This window comes from Pan troglodytes, chromosome 6 (assembly GCF_028858775.2).
Source record: "Pan troglodytes isolate AG18354 chromosome 6, NHGRI_mPanTro3-v2.0_pri, whole genome shotgun sequence".
Classification (NCBI taxonomy): domain Eukaryota; kingdom Metazoa; phylum Chordata; class Mammalia; order Primates; family Hominidae; genus Pan; species Pan troglodytes.
Window position 1 is genome coordinate 82308728 of NC_072404.2, and position 17776 is coordinate 82326503.

Consider the following 17776-nt stretch of genomic DNA (forward strand, 5'->3'; position numbering starts at 1 on the left):
CCCAACTAATTTTTTTTTTTTTTTTTTTTTTTTGAGATGGAGTTTCGCTCTTGTTGCCCAGGCTGGGGTGCAATGGTGCAGTCTCGGCTCACTGCAACCTCTGCCTCCTGGGTTCAAGCAATTCTCCTGCCTCAGCCCCCCAAATAGCTGGGATTTCAGGCATGTGCCATCAGACCTGGCTAATTTTGTATTGTTAGTAGAGATGGGGTTTCACTATGTCAGTCAGGCTGTTCTCAAACTCCTGACCTCAGGAGATCCTCCTGCCTCGGCCTCCCAGAGGGCTGGGATTACAGGTGTGAGCCACTGTGCCTGGCCTGCCAATTTTTTTTTTTTTTTTGGAGACAAAGTCTCGCTCTGTTGCCCAGGCTGGAGTGGAATGGCACCACCTCGGCTCACTGCAACCTCTGCCTTTTGGGTTCAAGCGATTCTCCTGCCTCAGTCTCCCAAGTAGCTAGGACTACAGGCATGTGCCACCACGCCCGGCTAATTTTTGTATTTTTAGTAGAGACGAGTTTTCACCATGTTGGCCAGGCTGGTCTTGAACTCCTAACTTCAGGTGATCCACCCGCCTCTGCCTCCCAAAGTGCTGGGATTACAGGCATGAGCCACCACACCTGGCCTCTGCCCAACTAATTTTTAAAAAAATTTTGTAGAGACAGGATCTCACTATGTTGTCCAGACTGGTCTTGAACTCCTGGGCTTAAGGGATCGTCCTGTCTCAGCCTCCCAGAGTGCTGGGATCACGGGCATGAGCCACCACACTCATCCTTGTCTTCTGGTCAGGGAAGACTAACTCCTCTTACCTTGACTATTTCCCCAGGGCCCCAGACACACATCGCCACGCAGGACCTGGGTGGGGAGTACGGAATTTATTTTATTGTTCTGCGTCTGGGTTTGGTTCCTTGGACGTCACGGTTCCTGGATGGGGGTGGGTGAGTCCCACCTCCCTAAGTCATGGTCCCACGGGCCTGTCGGGATTGTTTTCCAGGTTCAAAGTGCACTGAGAAAGCTTCACAGTTTTAATACTTCCTAGATGCTCAACTGAGGCAAAGTGACAAAATGGCCCTCCCACCCCCGCCCGCCACAAAAATAAAATCCCAAGCCCCTGGCAGCTGCTGCTGCAGCCGTATGAAAAAATAATACAAACTCTTCTTAAAAAATAGATTACACAGAAAAAACGCAGAGGACAGAGGGGCATGAGGAGGGGCAGGGAGCCTCGGGGGAGAGGCCCGGGAAGGGGCTCTGAGATGACTGCAGGGGCTGAGCTGCTGGTGGACACCTGCCCCGTCCACTGTGCCTATCCTCTCACTGCCCGAGCCAGCTCCTCCCCATCACCGGCCAGGGCACCGCAGCTCCACGCTCCCTCAAGGGACCCCCTTCACCCTGAGGCTTGGTACCTGCTTCTCACTAAAGTGGCTTTAAGAAAGAAACAAAAAAAAGACCTAAAGCGAGAGAAGGGGCTGTTTACTCAGCCACTGGGGACCTCCGCCCCATGGGATCAGCCCTCTCTCTGCTTTGGGGGTTTGGAGAGTCCTCGATACCTGTTGCTACCTAGACACCCCCTGGGGGGAAAACGGGCCCCAGACTCCCCATTTGGTTCCTGGGAACACAGACACCTGGAACTTGGCCTCTGCCCTGATGTGCGCCCTCCCACGCACCCAAGCGTTATATGGAGCATGGTTCGGAGGCTGCCTCCTGGCCCAGCCTCCAGGGAGCTATGGACCAGACAGGTGGAGCGTGAACAGGGTTGCTGGGGCAGCGGCGTGTGGAAAGGGGCGTAACTCACACGGGCCCTCCAGCTCATGCAAGGAGAAGCAAGAGGGGACAGCCCTGCCAAGACAGAGGTTACAGCAGGGCGAGAGCATGGTGTGTGTGTGCAGCTGGGCCGGCTCTGGGCCACGGCAGAGAGAAGGCAGGGGAAGCGGTCCACGGGGTGGGAGAAGGCAAGTCAGGGCCTGGCTCTGAGGAGAAGCCTGGGTCCCCACTGTCCCAGCTGAGGGCCACCTCCCGCGGAGGAATCTGGTGGGGGTGGATTCTCCAGAGGTGGGGACAGGGGCAGCTGAGTGGCCCTGGCTCAGTCGGGGACCTCAGGGTGGGCAGGCAGTCCGCTCTCGCCGCGCCGGTAGGTCTCCCAGAAACCTCTGTCCAGCTGCTCCAGCTGTGGGCCCAGTGGCAGGTGGCCGGCCAGGTGCATGCGGAGGGTCTCCAGCCAGTGTTCCAGCTTCACAAAGGATGGCCTGGGTGACAGGCGGGTGGGGAACGGTGGGTCTGGCTCTCCCGGGAATCGGCCCCACCGTCTCCCAGGCCAGGGCCCCACCCCACTCACCTCTTCTCGGGGTCCAGATCGCAACAGCGCACGGTGATGGGGAAGAAGCTCGGGGGGCAGTTTGGGGGGCAGTAGCGGTCCAGGAATCCTCGCACGTTGAGGCCAAAGTCCATGGTGCGGGGCAGGTAGTCAGGGTCTGCGTTCACCCGCCCGATGATCTGTCCAGTACAAGGCCCAGCAGTTACTCCAGGGGGCCCTCAGCCTGGGCATCTGGGTGCCATCCAGGTGGTTTGAGGGCAGGTGGCACTGGGCCTGGCTGCAGCCTGACTGCAGTACCCCATGGGGGCCAGCCCATGCCTTGCTGTGGGCAGCCTTCCTGGCATGAGGCCCTTGCAGATGCTGAGCCTGCAGCCTGGGTGAGTGGGGAGGAGCCCAGGCCTCAACACCGCTGCTACCCAACCCTGGACCTACCTCGCACAGGACGATCCCAAAGGAGAACACATCCACCTTCTCATCATAGCTGCGGCCTGGATAAAGAGACCGACTGTCAGCAGATGAACACATGGGGGTGCCAGGGATGCCAAAAGGCAGGGGACCAGGCCAGCTGGGAGGATGCCCCGGCCAGGAGGTCCAGGCCCAGGAGGCAGATGCCGGCAACCTCTATGGGAACCCAGGCTTAGGCTCTTTCCCCCAACCCCACCAGGTCTGAGCAAGCCTTTGGGAGCTCTGAGGAGCAAGGGGCAGAGCCCTGGACAAGGAGTTCGAGGCACTGATCAGCTGCGTGACTTTGCACAAGTCATGAACTCTGTGCTGGTCCCAAAAGGGAACCATGTCAGGTCTCTGGAATCTGTGAATGTTACTGGGTCAGAAAAAGGGTCTTTTGCAGATGGGATTAAGTTAAGGATCTGGAGATGAGATGATGCTGGATGATCTGGGTGGGCCCCAAATGCCACTGCAAATGCCCTCTTGAGAGAGACACAGAGAAGACACAGCAGAAGAGGAGGAGGTGGCCCTGTGAAGACAGGGGTGGAGACTGGAGTGATGCGGCCACAAGCCCAGGATTGCAAAACAACCAGAAGGTGGAAGAGGCAAGGAATGCATTCTCCCCTAGATCGCCCTGGAGGGAGCGCAGCCCTGTTGGATTTCAACCTTCTGGCTTCCAAAACTAAGAGGGAATAAATTTCTGCTGTTTATTTTATTTTGAGATGGAGTCTTGCTTTGTCGCCCAGGCAAGAGTGCAGTGGTACGATTGTGGCTCACTGCAACCTCTGCCTCCTGGGTTCAAGCGATTCTCCTGCCTCAATTTCCCGAGTAGCTGGGATTACAGGCGCCCGCCACCATGCCCAGCTAATTTTTGTACTTTTAGTAGAGATGGTGTTTCACCATGTTGGCCAGGCTGGTCTCGAACTCCTGACCTCCAGTGATCTGCCCGCCTCGGCCTCCCAAAGTGCTGGGATTACAGGTGTGAGCCACTGTGCCTGACCATTTTCTGCTGTTTTAAATAATCAAGTTTCTAACAATTTATTACAGCAACCTCAGGAAACTGACACAGACTCTCTGAGCCTCAGTTTCCTTATTGTAAAATGGGAATGATACCAGCTACTTAATGATGTTAAAAATAATCGGTACATGGCCGGGCACAGTGGTTCACACCTGTAATCCCAGCACTTTGGGAGGCCCAGGTGGGCGGATCACCTGAGGTCAGGAGTTCAAGATCAGCCTGGCCAACATGGTGAAACCCCATCTCTACTAAAAATAGAAAAATTAGCCAGGCATGGTGGCAGGTGCCTGTAATCCCAGCTACTCGGGAAACTGAGGCAGGAGAATCACTTGAACCCAGGAGGTGGAGGTTGCAGTGAGCCGAGATCACGCCACTGTACTCCAGCCTGGGTGACAATGCAAGACTCCATCTCAAAAACAAAAAACTGGCCGGGCACGGTGGCTCACACCTGTAATCCCAGCACTTTGGGAGGCTGAGGCGGGTGGATCACGAGGTCAGGAGATCGAGACCATGGTGAAACCCCGTCTCTACTAAAAATACAAAAAATTAGCCAGGCGTGGTGGCGGGCGCCTGTAGTCCCAGCTACTCGGGAGGCTGAGGCAGGAGAATGGTGTGAACCCGGGAGGCGGAGCTTGCAGTGAGCCGAGATCGCACCATGCACTCTAGCCTGGATGACAGAGCAAGACTCGGTCTCAGAAAAAACAAAAAACAAAAAACAAAATACCCAAAACAATTAGTACTAAATGCCAATTCTCATTTACTGAATGCCAACTAGGTGGAAATGAGTTTACAACCTTTAATCCTCACACTAATCCCTAAACATAGGAAACACTAAGACTTTTTTGTTTTTTGAGACAGAGTCTTGCTCTGTCGCCCACTGCAACCTCTGCCTCCTGGGTTCAAGCAACTCTCCTGCCTCTGCCTCCTGGGTTCAAGCAACTCTCCTGCCTCAGCCTCCTGAGTAGCTGGGATTACGGGCGCCCGACACCATGTCCAGCTAATTTTTGTATTTTTAGTAGAGATGGGGTTTCACTGTGTTGGCCAGGCTGGTCTCAAACTCCTGACCTCATGATCCACCTGCCTCGGCCTCCCAAAGTGCTGGGATTACAAGCGTGAACCACTGCGCCCGGCCACTAAGACTGTTTTATAGTCTTCTTTGGGGGCTATGTTAACTTTGTGTCTGTGTGTGTGTGTGTGTGTGTGTGTGTGTGACACAGAGTCCCACTCTGTCGTCAGGCTAGAGTACAGTGGTGCGATCTCGGCTCACTGCAAGCTCCGCCTCCTGGGTTCACATCATTCTCCTGCCTCAGCCTCCCGGGTAGCTGGGACTACAGACGCGTGCCACCACGCCCAGCTAATTTTTTTGTATTTTTAGTAGAGACGGGGTTTCATCATGTTGACCAGGATGGTCTCAATCTCTTGACCTCGTGATCCGCCTACCTCAGCCTCCCAAAGTGCTGGGATTACAGGCAGGTTTTTTTTTTTTTTCTTTTTGAGACACAGTCTTCCTCTGTCGCCCAGGCTGGAGTGCAGTGGTGCAATCTTGGCCCAATGTAACCTCTGCTCCTGGGTTCAAGTGATTCTCCTGCCTCAGCCTCCCTAGTAGCTGTGCCACCACACCCGGGTAATTTTTGTATTTTTATTAGAGACAGGGTTTCACCATGTTGGCCAGGCTGGTCTCAAACTCCTGGCCTCAAGCAATCCGCCTGCTTCAGCCTCCCAAAGTGCTGGAATTACAGGTGTGAGCCACTGTGCCTGGCCTATTTTTTGTTTTCTTGAGACAGGGTCTCACTCTGTTGCCCAGGCTAGAAGGCAGTGGTATGATCATAGCTCACTGCAGCCTTGATCTCCTTGGCTCAAGTAAATCTCCCGCTTTGGCTTCCTGAGTAGCTGGGACCACAGGCATTAGGCACCACGCCACATGCCAGGCTAATTTAACTAGGTTAACTATGATGAGGTGATGGCTGGGGTCTGCCTGCCCTGAACCTGTGTTCATGTGTCACCTGCTTGTAGAAGGACTTTATAACCTATAATCTGGGCATATATAGGACCATTGACAGCAAAGAAATGGACTGAGGGAAGCAGACCCTGTGGGAGGCAGAACTATGATCCCCAAAGATGACTGCGTCCTGATCCCTGGGACTTGTATACGTCCTACCTTCCAACGGACTCTGCAGATGGGATTAAGTTGAGGGTCTTGAGATGGAGGGCTGCTTTTGGATTATCCAGGTGGGCCCAATGTCACCATAAGGGTCCCTATCAGAAGGATGGAGGGCCATGGTGGCTCATGCCTGGAATCCCAGCACTTTGAAAGGTCAAGGCAGGAGGATCGCCTGAAGCCAGGAGTTTGAGACCAGCCTGGGCAACATAGTGAGACCCCCGTCTCTATTAAAAATTTAAAAAATTGGCCAGGCGCGGTGGCTCACGCCTGTAATCCCAGCACTTTGGGAGGCCGAGACGGGCGGATCACGAGGTCAGGAGATCGACACCATCTTGGCTAACACGGTGAAACCCCGTTTCTACTAAAAATACAAAAAATTAGCCAGGCGTGTTGGCGGGCGCCTGTAGTCCCAGCTACTCTGGAGGCTGAGGCAGGAGAATGGCGTGAACCCAGGAGGCGGAGCTTGCAGTGAGCTGAGATCACGCCACTGCACTCTAGCCTGGGAGACACAGCGAGACTGTCTCAGAAAAAAATAAAAAATAAAAAATAAAAAAATTAGCTGGGTGTGGTGTTGCATGCTTGTGGTCCCAGCTATTCAGGAGGCTGGGGTGGGATGACAGTTTGAGCCCAGAAGGTTGAGGCTGCAGTGAGCTATGGTGGCACCACTGCACTCCAGCCTGAGCAACAGAGTGAGACCCTCTTTAAAAAAAAAAAAAAAGGAGGAAGGTTAGAGCCAGGGAAAGAGATGCGAGGATGGATGCAGAGATCAGAGAAGAGAAGATGCTTTGCAGCCAGCCCTGAAGACAGAGGAGGGGGCAGCAACAGGAGGAATGAGGAAGCCTCCACGAGCCAGAAAAGGTCAGGAAACAGGTGCCACAGAGCCTGCAGAAGGAGCTCACCCTGCCGGCGCCTTGATTTCAGCCCGGTGAGGCTGACGCTGGACTTCGGACTCCAGAACTGTATGATCATTTATTTAAGCCACTAAGTGTCTTCTATTTATTTATTTTTTGAGATGGAGTTTCGCTCGTCACCCAGGCTGGAGTGTAATGGCGCGATCTCGGCTCACTGCAACCTCTGCCTCCCAGGTTCAAGCGATTCTCCTGCCTCAGCTTCCCTAGTAGCTGGGATTACAGGAACCCGCCACCATGCCCAGCTAATTTTTGTATTTTTAGTAAAGAACGGGGGTTTCACCATGTTGGCTAGGCTGGTCTCCAACTACTGACCTCAGGTGATCCACTCGCCTCAGCCTCCCAAAGTGCTGGGATTACAGGCGTGAGCCACCATGCCTGGCTGCCACTAAGTGTGTTATAGGAGCAACAGGACCCATAGGATAACTGAAGAGCCAAGGAGGCTGGGAGGGGCCAGGGGCTCGGGAGGTTACAGCTCTGCTGGGCTCCCCCATGGCTTCCCGTGAGGGCCATGATGGGCAGGGCTGAACCACTCACCGTTGATCATCTCAGGCGCCATCCAGTAGGGGTTGCCCACCACGGTGTAGCGCTTCTTGCGGTCTGGCTTCTTGAGGCTCCGCAGGCCCTCAGGCTGAGTCTTCTCGTCCACCATGAGCCGCGCCAGCCCGAAGTCAGCCACTACCACATTCTTGTTCTGGGAAGGTGAAGCCGGGTCACGCTGGGACCCGATCCTGGTACTGCCCGCTTGGCCTGCCCCTCCCCAGGACCCCAAGCCAACCCGTAGACAGCCCAGAGAACATACCTCTGATACGCTGTATTGGCACAGGGTGGGGACCCCTTCCTTCCCCAAACCCATCGGCTCTTTGCAAATGGAGCTGTGGGAAGCACCTGAAGATAGCAGTGTGGCTTCCTCCCTCCCACCACACGCTGCACCCTCTGCCCCCTCCCCACCTGCTCCCCAGACCGTGGCGGCCCCACTGCTCCCTCCTGCAAGCGCTCCCTCCCACCTGCACTCCCTCCCACCTGCGAGGGCACTGATGCTGCTTTGTTTCGGAGAGAAGACAGGAATTCTTTTGTTTTTTTTTTTTCAGATGGAGTCTTGCTCTGTCACCCAGGCTGGAGCGCAGTGGCGTGATCTCGGCTCACTGCAACCTCCGCCTCCCAGGTTCAAGCGATTCTCCTGCCTCACCCTCCCGAGTAGCTGGGATTACAGGCGCCTGCCACCATGCCTGGCTAATTTTTGTATTTTTAGTAAAGACGGGTTTCACCATACTTGGCTAGGCAGGTTTCGAACTCCTGATCTCAGGTGATCCACCCACTGTGGCCTACCAAAGTGCTGGGATTACAGGTGTGAGCCACTGTGCCCATCAAGACAGGAATTTTGATTATAGACCCAGGTCCTGTGCTTGGCATGCCACCAGATTTACTATTTATTTAGGTTGATTGACTGATTGAGATAGGGTCTTGCTATGTTGCCCAGACTGGTCTTCAACTTCTGGCCTCAAGTGATCCACCTGCCTCAGCCTTTCAAAGTGCTGGGATTACAGGAGTAAGCCACCATGCCTGGCCCAATTTTATCTTTTTTTTTTTTTTTGAGTTGGAGTCTTGCTCTGTTGCCCAGGTTGAAGTGCAGTGGCACGATCTCAGCTCACTGCAAGCTCTGCCTCCCAGGTTCACGCCATTCTCCTGCCTCAGCCTCCCAAGTAGCTGGGACTACAGGCGCCTGCCACCACGCCCAGCTAATTTTTTGTATTTTTAGTAGAGACGGGGTTTCACCGTGTTAGCCAGGATGGTCTCGATCTCCTGACCTCGTGATCCGCCCACGTCGGCCTCCCAAAGTGCTGGGATTACAGGCATGAGCCACCGTGCCTGGCCTAATTTTATCTTGAATATTCCCAATAAGCAGGTGAGGTCTATGTTTTTTGCTTTTCGGGTTTTTTTTTTTTTTTTTTTTGAGGCAGAGTCTCCCTCCCGTGGCCCAGGCTGGAGTGCAGTGGCACAAACACAGCTCATTGCAGCCTCAACTTCCCAGGCTCAAGCGATCCTCCCACCTCCACCTCCTGAGTAGCTGGTACTATAGATACTCACCACCATGCCAGCTAATTTTTTAATTTTTTTGTAGAGACAAATTTTTTTATTTTTTTGCCATGTTGCCTGGCTGGTCTCAAACTCCTGGGCTCAAGCAATCTGCCCACCTTGGACTCCCAAAGTGCTTGGATTACAGGTGTAAGCCAACACAGATCTCTGTTATTTTTTATTTTTTTTGAGATGGAGTCCCACTCTGTTGCTGGAGTGCAGTGACGTGATCTTGGCTCACAGCAACCTCCACCTCCCGGGTTCAAGCAATTCTGCCTCAGTCTCATGAGTAGCTGAGACTACAGGCACCCACCACCACGCCCAGCTAATTTTTGTATTTTTAGTAGAGAGGGGTCTCACTGTGTTGGTGAGGCTGGTCTTGAACTCCTGACCTCAAGTGATCTGCCTGCCTCAGTCTCCCAAAGTGTTGGGATTACAGGCGTGAGCCACCGTGCCTGGCTTGTTGCTGTTTTAAAAACGGGGGCTCGCTCTGTTGCCCAGGCTGGAGTGCAGTGACACAATCAGAGCTCACTGTAACATTTACCTCCTGGACTCAAGGGATCCTCCCACCTAGCCTTCCAACTAGCTGGGACTACAGGCCCATGTCACCATGCCTGGCCTGACTCTAACAGTATTAAGAGGCAGGGCCTGTAAGAGGTGATTGGGTCATGAGGGCTCTGTATGAATTAACAGATTAATGGGTTATTGAGGGACCAGGTTAGTTATCACAAGAGTGGGTCTGTATAATGGTCAGTTTGGGGGTCTCTTGTCAGCCCCTCTTGCCATGTGATGCTTTTTTTTTTTTGAGACGGTGTCTGACTGTGTCACCCAGGCTGGAGTGCAGTGGCATAATCTCAGCTCACTACAACCTCTGCCTCCTGGGTTCAAGCAATTCTCCTGCCTCAGCCTCCCGAGTAGCTGGGATTACAGGCATGCGCCACCATGCCTGCTAATTTTTGAATTTTTAGTAGAAACAGGGTTTTGCCATGTTGGCCAGGCTGGTCTTGAACTCCTGGCTTCAAGTGATCCACCCACTTCGGCCTCCCAAAGTGCTGGGATTACAGGCGTGAGCCACAGTGCCCGGCCTTGTTTTGTTTTGTTTTTTGAGACAGGGTCTGGCTCTGTCTCCCAGGCTGGAGTAGAGTAGCACAATCTCGGCTCACTGCAACCTCTACCTCCCAGGCTCAAGTGATCCTCCCACCTCAGCCTCCCAGGTAGTTGGGACCATAGGCTTATGCCACCACGCCTGGCTATTCCGTTTTGTATTTTTGGCAGAGATGGGCTTTCATAATGTTGCCCAGGCTGGTCTCAAACTCCTGAGCTCAAGCAATCCACCTGCCTTGGCCTCCCAAATTGCTGGGATTTTAGGTGTGAGCCACTGTGCCCGGCACATTTCTGTTGTTTTGAGCCATCTGGTTCACAGTACTTCATGATGGCAACCCCAGGACACGAATACACCACCTCTCCAGATGGGCATGGTTACTCGCTCCTGTGCTTTCGGTGGAGAACTGGGCTCTCCTCCCTTGCCAATCCTTAGACACTGGGCTCTTTGCCTGCCCGTCCCCTGCTTAAATATCCACCTAAAGCCTCCTCTTTTTTTTTGAGATGGAGTCTCGCTCTGTCGCCCAGGCTGGAGTGTGGTGGCGTGATCTTGGCTCACTGCAAGTTCCGCCTCCCAGGTTCACACCATTCTCCTGCTTCAGCCTCCCAAGTAGCTGGGACTACAGGCACCTGCCACCACACCCGGCTAATTTTTTATATTTTTAGTAGAGATGGGGTTTCACCGTGTTAGCCATGTTGGCCAGGCTGGTCTTGAACTCCTGGCTTCAAGTGATCCACCCACCTCGGCCTCCCAAAGTGTTGGGATTATAGGCGTGAGCCACAGTGCCCATGTTAGCCAGGACGGTCTTGATCTCCTGACCTTGTGATCCGCCTGCCTTGGCCTCCCAAAGTGCTGGGATTACAGGTGTGAGCCACTGTGCCCGGCTAAGCCTCCTCTTTCAGGAAGCCTGCCCTGACCACTCCAGCCCATACGCCTATGCCCCCACTCTGTGGCCCCCAGATGCTGGTGCTGTCTGGTGTAGCCCATGGCCACTCTGCCGTGGGCTGTGCTCTATGAAGACCACGGTCCTGGTCCTTTGCAGCTTACATGTCACTTTCTCCTTCATTGATTTATGAGACCCTCCTACCAGCCTGGGACTCTGATGGTCCACCGTGAATCAGTGGCAGAGACAGGACTCAAACCCAGGTCTGTCTGCCTCCTGACCCTGCGCTCTTCCCCATGGGCTGCTGCCCCCCACCCCCACCTCAAATTGAAGTCATGGAGGCAACATGGAGGGGCCTCCAGTTCTGGGAAGGCCCTGAGGCTGGGATTGGATGGGCTCCTGCTGTCTCCCGACACCCAGCCACGTGGGGCCCTGGTACTCACCTCGCGGACCAGGCAGTTGTGGGAGTTGAGGTCTCGGTGGATGATGTTCATGGAGTGGAGGTAGGCCTAGGGACAGGGACACGGGAGTCAGAGGGCAGCTGTGCAGAGGGACCCCAGCCCATCCTGGCTCCCCAGGAACTCCCTCCGCTCCCACCCCAATCAGGCCAGTCGGGACGATTCTTCCCACTCTCCCATCGACCCCCTCTGCCCTCTTTCAAAGCTTCTTTGTGGGTTCTGTTTGCAAATTCCTGGTGGGATTATGAATGGAGCTAGAGCACCCGGCTCACTCACCATCCCTGATGCGATGTCCTTGGCAAAGCTCACTCTCTGGCTCCATGGGTACTGGCTGTCCTGGGATGGAGAAAGAATGGCCAGGGTGGGGCCGGTGGGGGCCCCGGTGGCAGGGATGGTTGCATGAGACAGAGGCAGGAAGAGGCAAGCGTCCTAGAGGGTCCCTGGGCTCCCCAACACCCCGATTTCTTCGGGCACCCACAACTGTCTGCTTCTAAGGAGTATGAGTCAACACAGCTCACAGACATTATTTCCTTTTTTTTTTTTCTTTAGATGGAGTCTCACTCTGTCACCCAGGGTGGAGTGCAGTGGTACCATCTCAGCTCCCTACAACCTTCGCCTCCGGGGCTCAAGTGATTCTTGTGTCTCAGCCTCCTGAGTAGCTGGGACTATGGGCATGTGCCACCACACCCAGCTAATTTTTTGTATTTTTAGTAGAGACGGGGTTTCACCATGTTGGTCAGGCTGGTCTTGAACTCCTTACCTCAGGTGATCTGCCCACCTTGGCCTCCCAGTGTTGGGATTACAGGCATGAGCCACTGCACCCGGCCTCAAGCAATTCTCTCGCCTCAGCCTCCCAAGTAGCTGGGATTACAGGTGTCCACCACCAAACCCAGCTAATTTTTGTAGTTTTAGTAGAGACAGGGTTTCACCATGTTGGCCAGGCTGTTCTCAAACTCCTAACCTCAAGTGATCCACCTGCCTCAGCCTCCCAAAGTGCTGGCATTACAGGCGTGAGCCACCGCACCCGGCCCCTACAAACATTATTTCCTAACAGAACTGATTTCAAACTCTAAGCAGGGATATTCCTCTATAGCTCCCAATCTGCCTCCTCTGAGAAAACAAGCTATATTTATTTTCTATAAAATCTCATCTTTCTGTCAGGTGTGGTGGCTCACGCCTGTAATCCCAACACTTTAGGAGGTCAGAGTGGTTGGATCACGAGGTCAGGAGTTTGAGACCAGCCTGACCAACATGGTGAAACCCTGTCTCTACTAAAAATGCAAAAATTAGCCGGGTGTGGTGGTGGGCTCCTGTAATCCCAGCTACTCGGGAGGCTGAGGCAGAATCGATTGAACCTGGGAGGTGGAGGTTGCAGTGAGCCAAGATCACGCCTTTGCACTTCAGGCTGGACAATAAGAGCAAAACTCCGTCTCGGGAAAAACAAAAACAAAAACAAAAAACTCATCTTTCTAGGTTTTTAAAAAATTAGAACCTACTTTCACAGACAGGTAAGAGGTAGAAGGGCCCAGCAAGGTCACCTGCGGAGTGGCAGCACTGAGCTACGCCAGGAGAACGGGGCTTTGGGCTCAAATCATTTGGGGGAGACGCCTCATTCTCAAACCCCATCCCCTTGGAGATCTTTATTTTTTATTGAGACAGGGTCTCACTCTATCACCCAGGCTGGAGTGCAGCCTCGACCTCCTGTGCTCAAGTGATCCTTCTGCCTCAGCCTCCCGTGGAGCTGGAACCACAGGCATGTGCCATCACATTTGGCTAATTTTAAAATTTTTTTTGTAGAGATGGGATTGGGATCTCATTATGTTGTCCAAGCTGGTCTTGACCTCCTGACCTCTAGTGACCCTCCTGCCTCGGCCTTCCAAAGTTTGGGAATTCAGGTGTGAGCCACTGCGCTTGGCCTAGCCCAGAGTTTCTAAATTGCACCTGACAACGGAACCCGTTGTGTCAAGTTACACCTAGCAGGAGCCCATAGGGTCCACACCTTGGATACAAGGTAATCCAACCTGAGGAAGATCCCATGGTCTCAGGGTGGTACAGAAATGGGGCTGGAGGCCAGGACTGGATCCCCAGGGCGTGGTCCAGCACAGGGCTCTGTGAGGCTTCCTCCAAGCGCTTTTTTTTTGAGACGGAGTCTCGCTGTCACCCAGGCTAGAGTGCAGTGGTGCGATCTTGGCTCACTGCAGGCTCTGCCCCCTGGGTTCAACGCCATTCTCCTGCTTCAGTCTCCCGAGTAGCTGGGACTACAGGCACCCGCCACCTTGCCCGGCTAATTTTTTGTATTTTTAGTAGAGACGGGTTACCAGGATGGTCTCGAACTCCTGACCTCAGGTGATCTGCCAACCTCAGTCTCCCAAAGTGCTGGGATTACAGGTGCCTGCCACCAGGCCCAGCTAATTTTTGTATTTTTAGTAGAGACGGGGTTTCACCATGTTGGCCAGGCTGGTCTTGGACTCCTGACCTCAGGTGATCTGCTGGCCTCAGCCTCTGAAAGTGCTGAGATTATAGGCATGAGCCACTGCACCTGGCCTGAGCACTTTATTTCTAAAGATGGATTTGTAATTTTATTCAAATCCTTAAGGAAAGCTCTGAATTTTATTTTAGTTTTTGAGATAGGGTCTTGCTCTGTGGTCCAGGCTGGAGTGCAGTGGTGAGATCACAGCTCACTGCAGCCTTGAATTCCTGGCCTCGAGTGATCCTCTTGCCTTGGGCTCCCAAAGTGCTAGAATAACAGGTGTGCACCATTGTACCTGGCCTTTCCTAGCTTTAGATGGAGTCAGTCGCTCCCCTTTTTGATTAGGAATCAGGGTTCAGAGGGCCTTTGAGACCCCTGTGGCTTCCCCCCATTGAAGAGATGAGACTGAGGCTCACAGAGGGAGCTGCTTTGCCCGGGGCCGCACAGCTGGGGTGGCTGGCTCTGCCCAGGACTCACCATGCTCTTGATGATGCCCCGGAGCGTGCCGCCCTTGATGTACTCAGTGATGAAGTTGAGCCTCTTGTCCTTGTAGAGCACCCCGATGAACTTGAGCACGTTGGGGTGTTCCAGGCATCGCATGACCTTCACCTGGCGGGGCACAAATAGGCTGGGCCCGGGCTCTGTGTGGTCCCAGCTGTGCTTGGGTCTGCTTCTCCCTTTTCCATCCCACCAGGGGCTGTAGGCGGTCTCAAAGATACGGAACCCCCAGCTCCCCTCTCCTGCCTCTGCCACACCCTCTGGCGTCCTGTGCCCTCTGCTTGAGCTGCCCCCACCCCCAGCGATGCTCTTTTTCCCAGTCCCCTGCCTGCAGTTACTTTCTTTTTTCTTTTTTTTTTTTTTTTTTTGAGAAGGAGTCTCACTCTGTCGCCCAGGCTGGAGGGCAGCGGCACGATCTTGGCTCACTGCAACCTCCGCCTCCTGAGTTCAAGAAATTCTCCTGCCTCAGCCTCCTGAGTAGCCTGGATGACAGGCACTCACCACCATCATGCCGGGCTAATTTTTGTATTTTTAGTAGAGACGGGGTTTTGCCATGTTGGCCAGGGTAGTCTCGAACTCCTGACCTCAGGTGATCCGCCCGGCTCAGCCTCCCAAAGTGCTGGGATTACAGGCGTGAGCCACTATGCCCGACCAATGCAGTTACTTTTATTTTTTTTGGACACAGGGTCTTGCCTTGTTCCCCAGGCTGGAGTGCAGTGGTGCAATCATGGCTCATTGCAGCCTCCAACTCCTGGGCTCAAGCGAGCCTCCCACCTCAGCCCCCCGAGTAGCTGGGATGACAGGTGCACATTGCCAAGCTCGGTTAATTTAAAATTTTTTTGTAGAGACGGGGTCTTGCTATGTTGCCCAGGTTGGTCTCAAAGTATCCTCTCTCCTTAACCTCCCAAAGTGTTGGGATTGATTACAGGCGTGAGCCACTATGCCTGGCCTGCTCGCTCTTCTTTCAATGGTTCCCAGAGCCCTTTTCCGACCTGTGTTGATGGGGCAGGGGTGAGCACCTGGAAGTCCCTCTGGAGGGAAGAGGGCATTCCGCTCACTGACCTCCTTGAGGAACGTCCTCTGGGTCTCCTCGTCGAACCGGATCAGCTCCTTCATCACCATCACCTCACCTGTCTCACGGTGTGTCACCTGCGTGTGGGACACAGAGGTGTGAAGACAGAGGCTCTGCTGTAAGCCCGCCTTCTAGGAAGCCCCATCTCCACCCCAGGACTGCCAGGGAGATGTGCAGATGGCTTCATACTCTAGGCTGTGCATGGGATGTTCCCAAATACCCAAGTGGATGGGATGTATTAATCCCTTGTCTTTTTTTTTTTTTTTGAGATGGGGTCTTGCTCTATTGCCCAGGCTGGAGTGCAGTGGCATGATCATAGCTCACTGCAGCCTTGAACTCCTGGCTCACAATCCTCCTGCCTAAGCCTCCCAAGTAGCTGGGACCACAGGCATGCACCACTATACCCAATTAATTTTTAAATTTTTTGTAGAGATGACGTCAAGGCTGGTCTTGAATTCCTGGGCTCAAGCGATCCTACAGCCTTAGCCTCTCACAGTGCTGGGATTACAGGGATAAACCACTGTGCCTGGCTAGGAGCCACCTTTCAATGACCTCCCGCACATAAGGTCTCAGTCTACCTGTAGGAGGTCCCCTGTTCCTAATTAGCTCCAGGAGGCCAAGGGAGGAGAGGGCACTGGCCAGGGAGTCTGGAAGCCAGATACCCCTTCCACTGTGTTTCCATAGACTGGGAAGGAAGGAGGATGGAGGAGTCCCACCCAGACTGTCCCCTGAGACCCTGGCATGCTCTGTACCTTGATAGCCTGGCCGAAGCAGCCCTTGCCCAGCACCTCCCCGTGGATGAGGTCCGACGGCCGGAAGATGCGGTGTGGCCGGCAGACTACGCGGAGGGACTCAGAGCGACCCAGGTCCTTGCGCTGGGAGGCCGGGGAGCCCAGTGAGCCAGCGCCCGGAGATCTGTCGATGCTGCAGCTCCTCCTGGGGGGCACACATGGTGCCAAGTGCCACCGGGGGACAGGTAGCACCCGGCCAAGGCCCTGCCCCTTCCTCCTCCTGCCTGCATGCCCCTGTCCATGCCAGTCTATGCAATCACCCCCTGCTTTGGGAGGGCCCGCCTGGGACAGTCCAAAGGCTGCCCATCCCAGTGTCTCGGCCTATCCTGGCTCTAGTGGCAGCCCCCAGCTCCCCTCAACCCCTCAGATCCCGCTCTGTCATCCTCTTTTTTTTTGAGACAGAGTCTCACTCTGTTGCCCAGGCTGGAGTATAGTGGCGTGACCTTGGCTCACTGCAACCTCCATCTCCTGAGTTCAAGCGATTCATCTGCCTCAGCCTCCCGAGTAGCTGGGACTACAGGCACCCGCCACCAAGCCCGGCTAATTTTTGTATTTTCAGTAAAGATGAGGTTTCCCATGTTGGCCAGGCTGGTCTTGAACTCCTGACCTCAGGTGATCCACCTGCCTCGGCCTCCCAAAGTGCTGGGATTACAGGCATGAGCCACCACGCCTGGCCCCGTCCCCGGCTTTTTAAAAAATGTGTGTTTCCTCTTTTTTTTTGAGAGTGGGTCTTGTTTTGTCACCCAAGCTGGAGAGCAGTGGTGTGATGACAGCTTACTGCAGCCTCCACCTCCCTGGCTCAAGCCTGGGCTGCATTTGTGCAGGGCTGGCTCCCCGACCTAGGTCCCACAGGCCCTGAGCCCCAGCAGGAGTGAAAGCACCCAGCTGAACCGAGGAGCAGGCTGACTTACAAGACAGGTTTCTGCCGGGCAGAGCTGCCCGCCTCCCCGCTGGGAGTATAAGCCGGAGAGCTCAGGGGGCTGGTCTCAGGCCCCAGCCCGTGGCCCAGTGTATCGTGAGGGTCATGCTCGAGGGTCAGCTGGAGCAGGCGGCTGGTTTCCTGAATCAGCAGGTCAATCTGGGGACAGCAGGCATGTGAATGGGGGTGGAGTGGGGAGGGGGCTAGGCATGAAGGCACTACCTCCCGTCCTGCCCCACAGACTCAGGACCGTACCTCGTCCAGGGGCACATTTCGGATGGGTGTGCCATTGATTTCCAAGATCCGGTCTCCGACGTGGATGGAATTCTTCACATCTGGGCTCATGCAGCCCGGATCCACTCTGTGGGTAAGGCAGGGGTCAGGCCAGTGCCCACCTGTCCCTCAGAGCCCCAACAAGAAACCAAGGCGAAGGGCACCAGATCCAGGGTGAGCAGGTGGAGGATTCTACTTCGTGTGACTGGGAAGTAGCAGATGGCCAGAACACCGAGTTCTGGTTTCAGGGGAGGAATTCTGTAATCAATTACTGATGTCTGCCACAGGTGTGAGCTGGAGAAGGTGGCACGCTTGTAGGCACTGGCCACCCACACAGGATGCTCAGCTGTTCCCATTCAATGGACCATTGTCTCCACCCTGGGGGAACAGATCTATCT

At 54.4% G+C, this 17776-nt stretch overlaps 1 protein-coding gene across 2 annotated transcripts in view; it reads right to left on the reverse strand.

Annotated features, from left to right (window-relative positions):
* Positions 1 to 850: 850 nt before the first annotated feature.
* Positions 851 to 17776, reverse strand: part of LIMK1 (LIM domain kinase 1) — a 38739-nt gene continuing 21813 nt past the window's right edge. For both annotated transcript variants that reach the window (XM_001148746.6, XM_009453328.3), the window contains 11 exons: positions 17361 to 17466; positions 17098 to 17264; positions 16148 to 16331; positions 15386 to 15472; positions 14303 to 14434; positions 11632 to 11691; positions 11341 to 11406; positions 7374 to 7530; positions 2738 to 2793; positions 2327 to 2484; positions 851 to 2237 (listed from right to left, as the gene is read on the reverse strand). In XM_001148746.6, the coding sequence (XP_001148746.2) occupies positions 2075 to 2237; positions 2327 to 2484; positions 2738 to 2793; positions 7374 to 7530; positions 11341 to 11406; positions 11632 to 11691; positions 14303 to 14434; positions 15386 to 15472; positions 16148 to 16331; positions 17098 to 17264; positions 17361 to 17466 (1336 nt within the window). In that variant the 3' untranslated portion in view covers positions 851 to 2074. The remainder of the gene's footprint in view (positions 2238 to 2326; positions 2485 to 2737; positions 2794 to 7373; positions 7531 to 11340; positions 11407 to 11631; positions 11692 to 14302; positions 14435 to 15385; positions 15473 to 16147; positions 16332 to 17097; positions 17265 to 17360; positions 17467 to 17776) is intronic.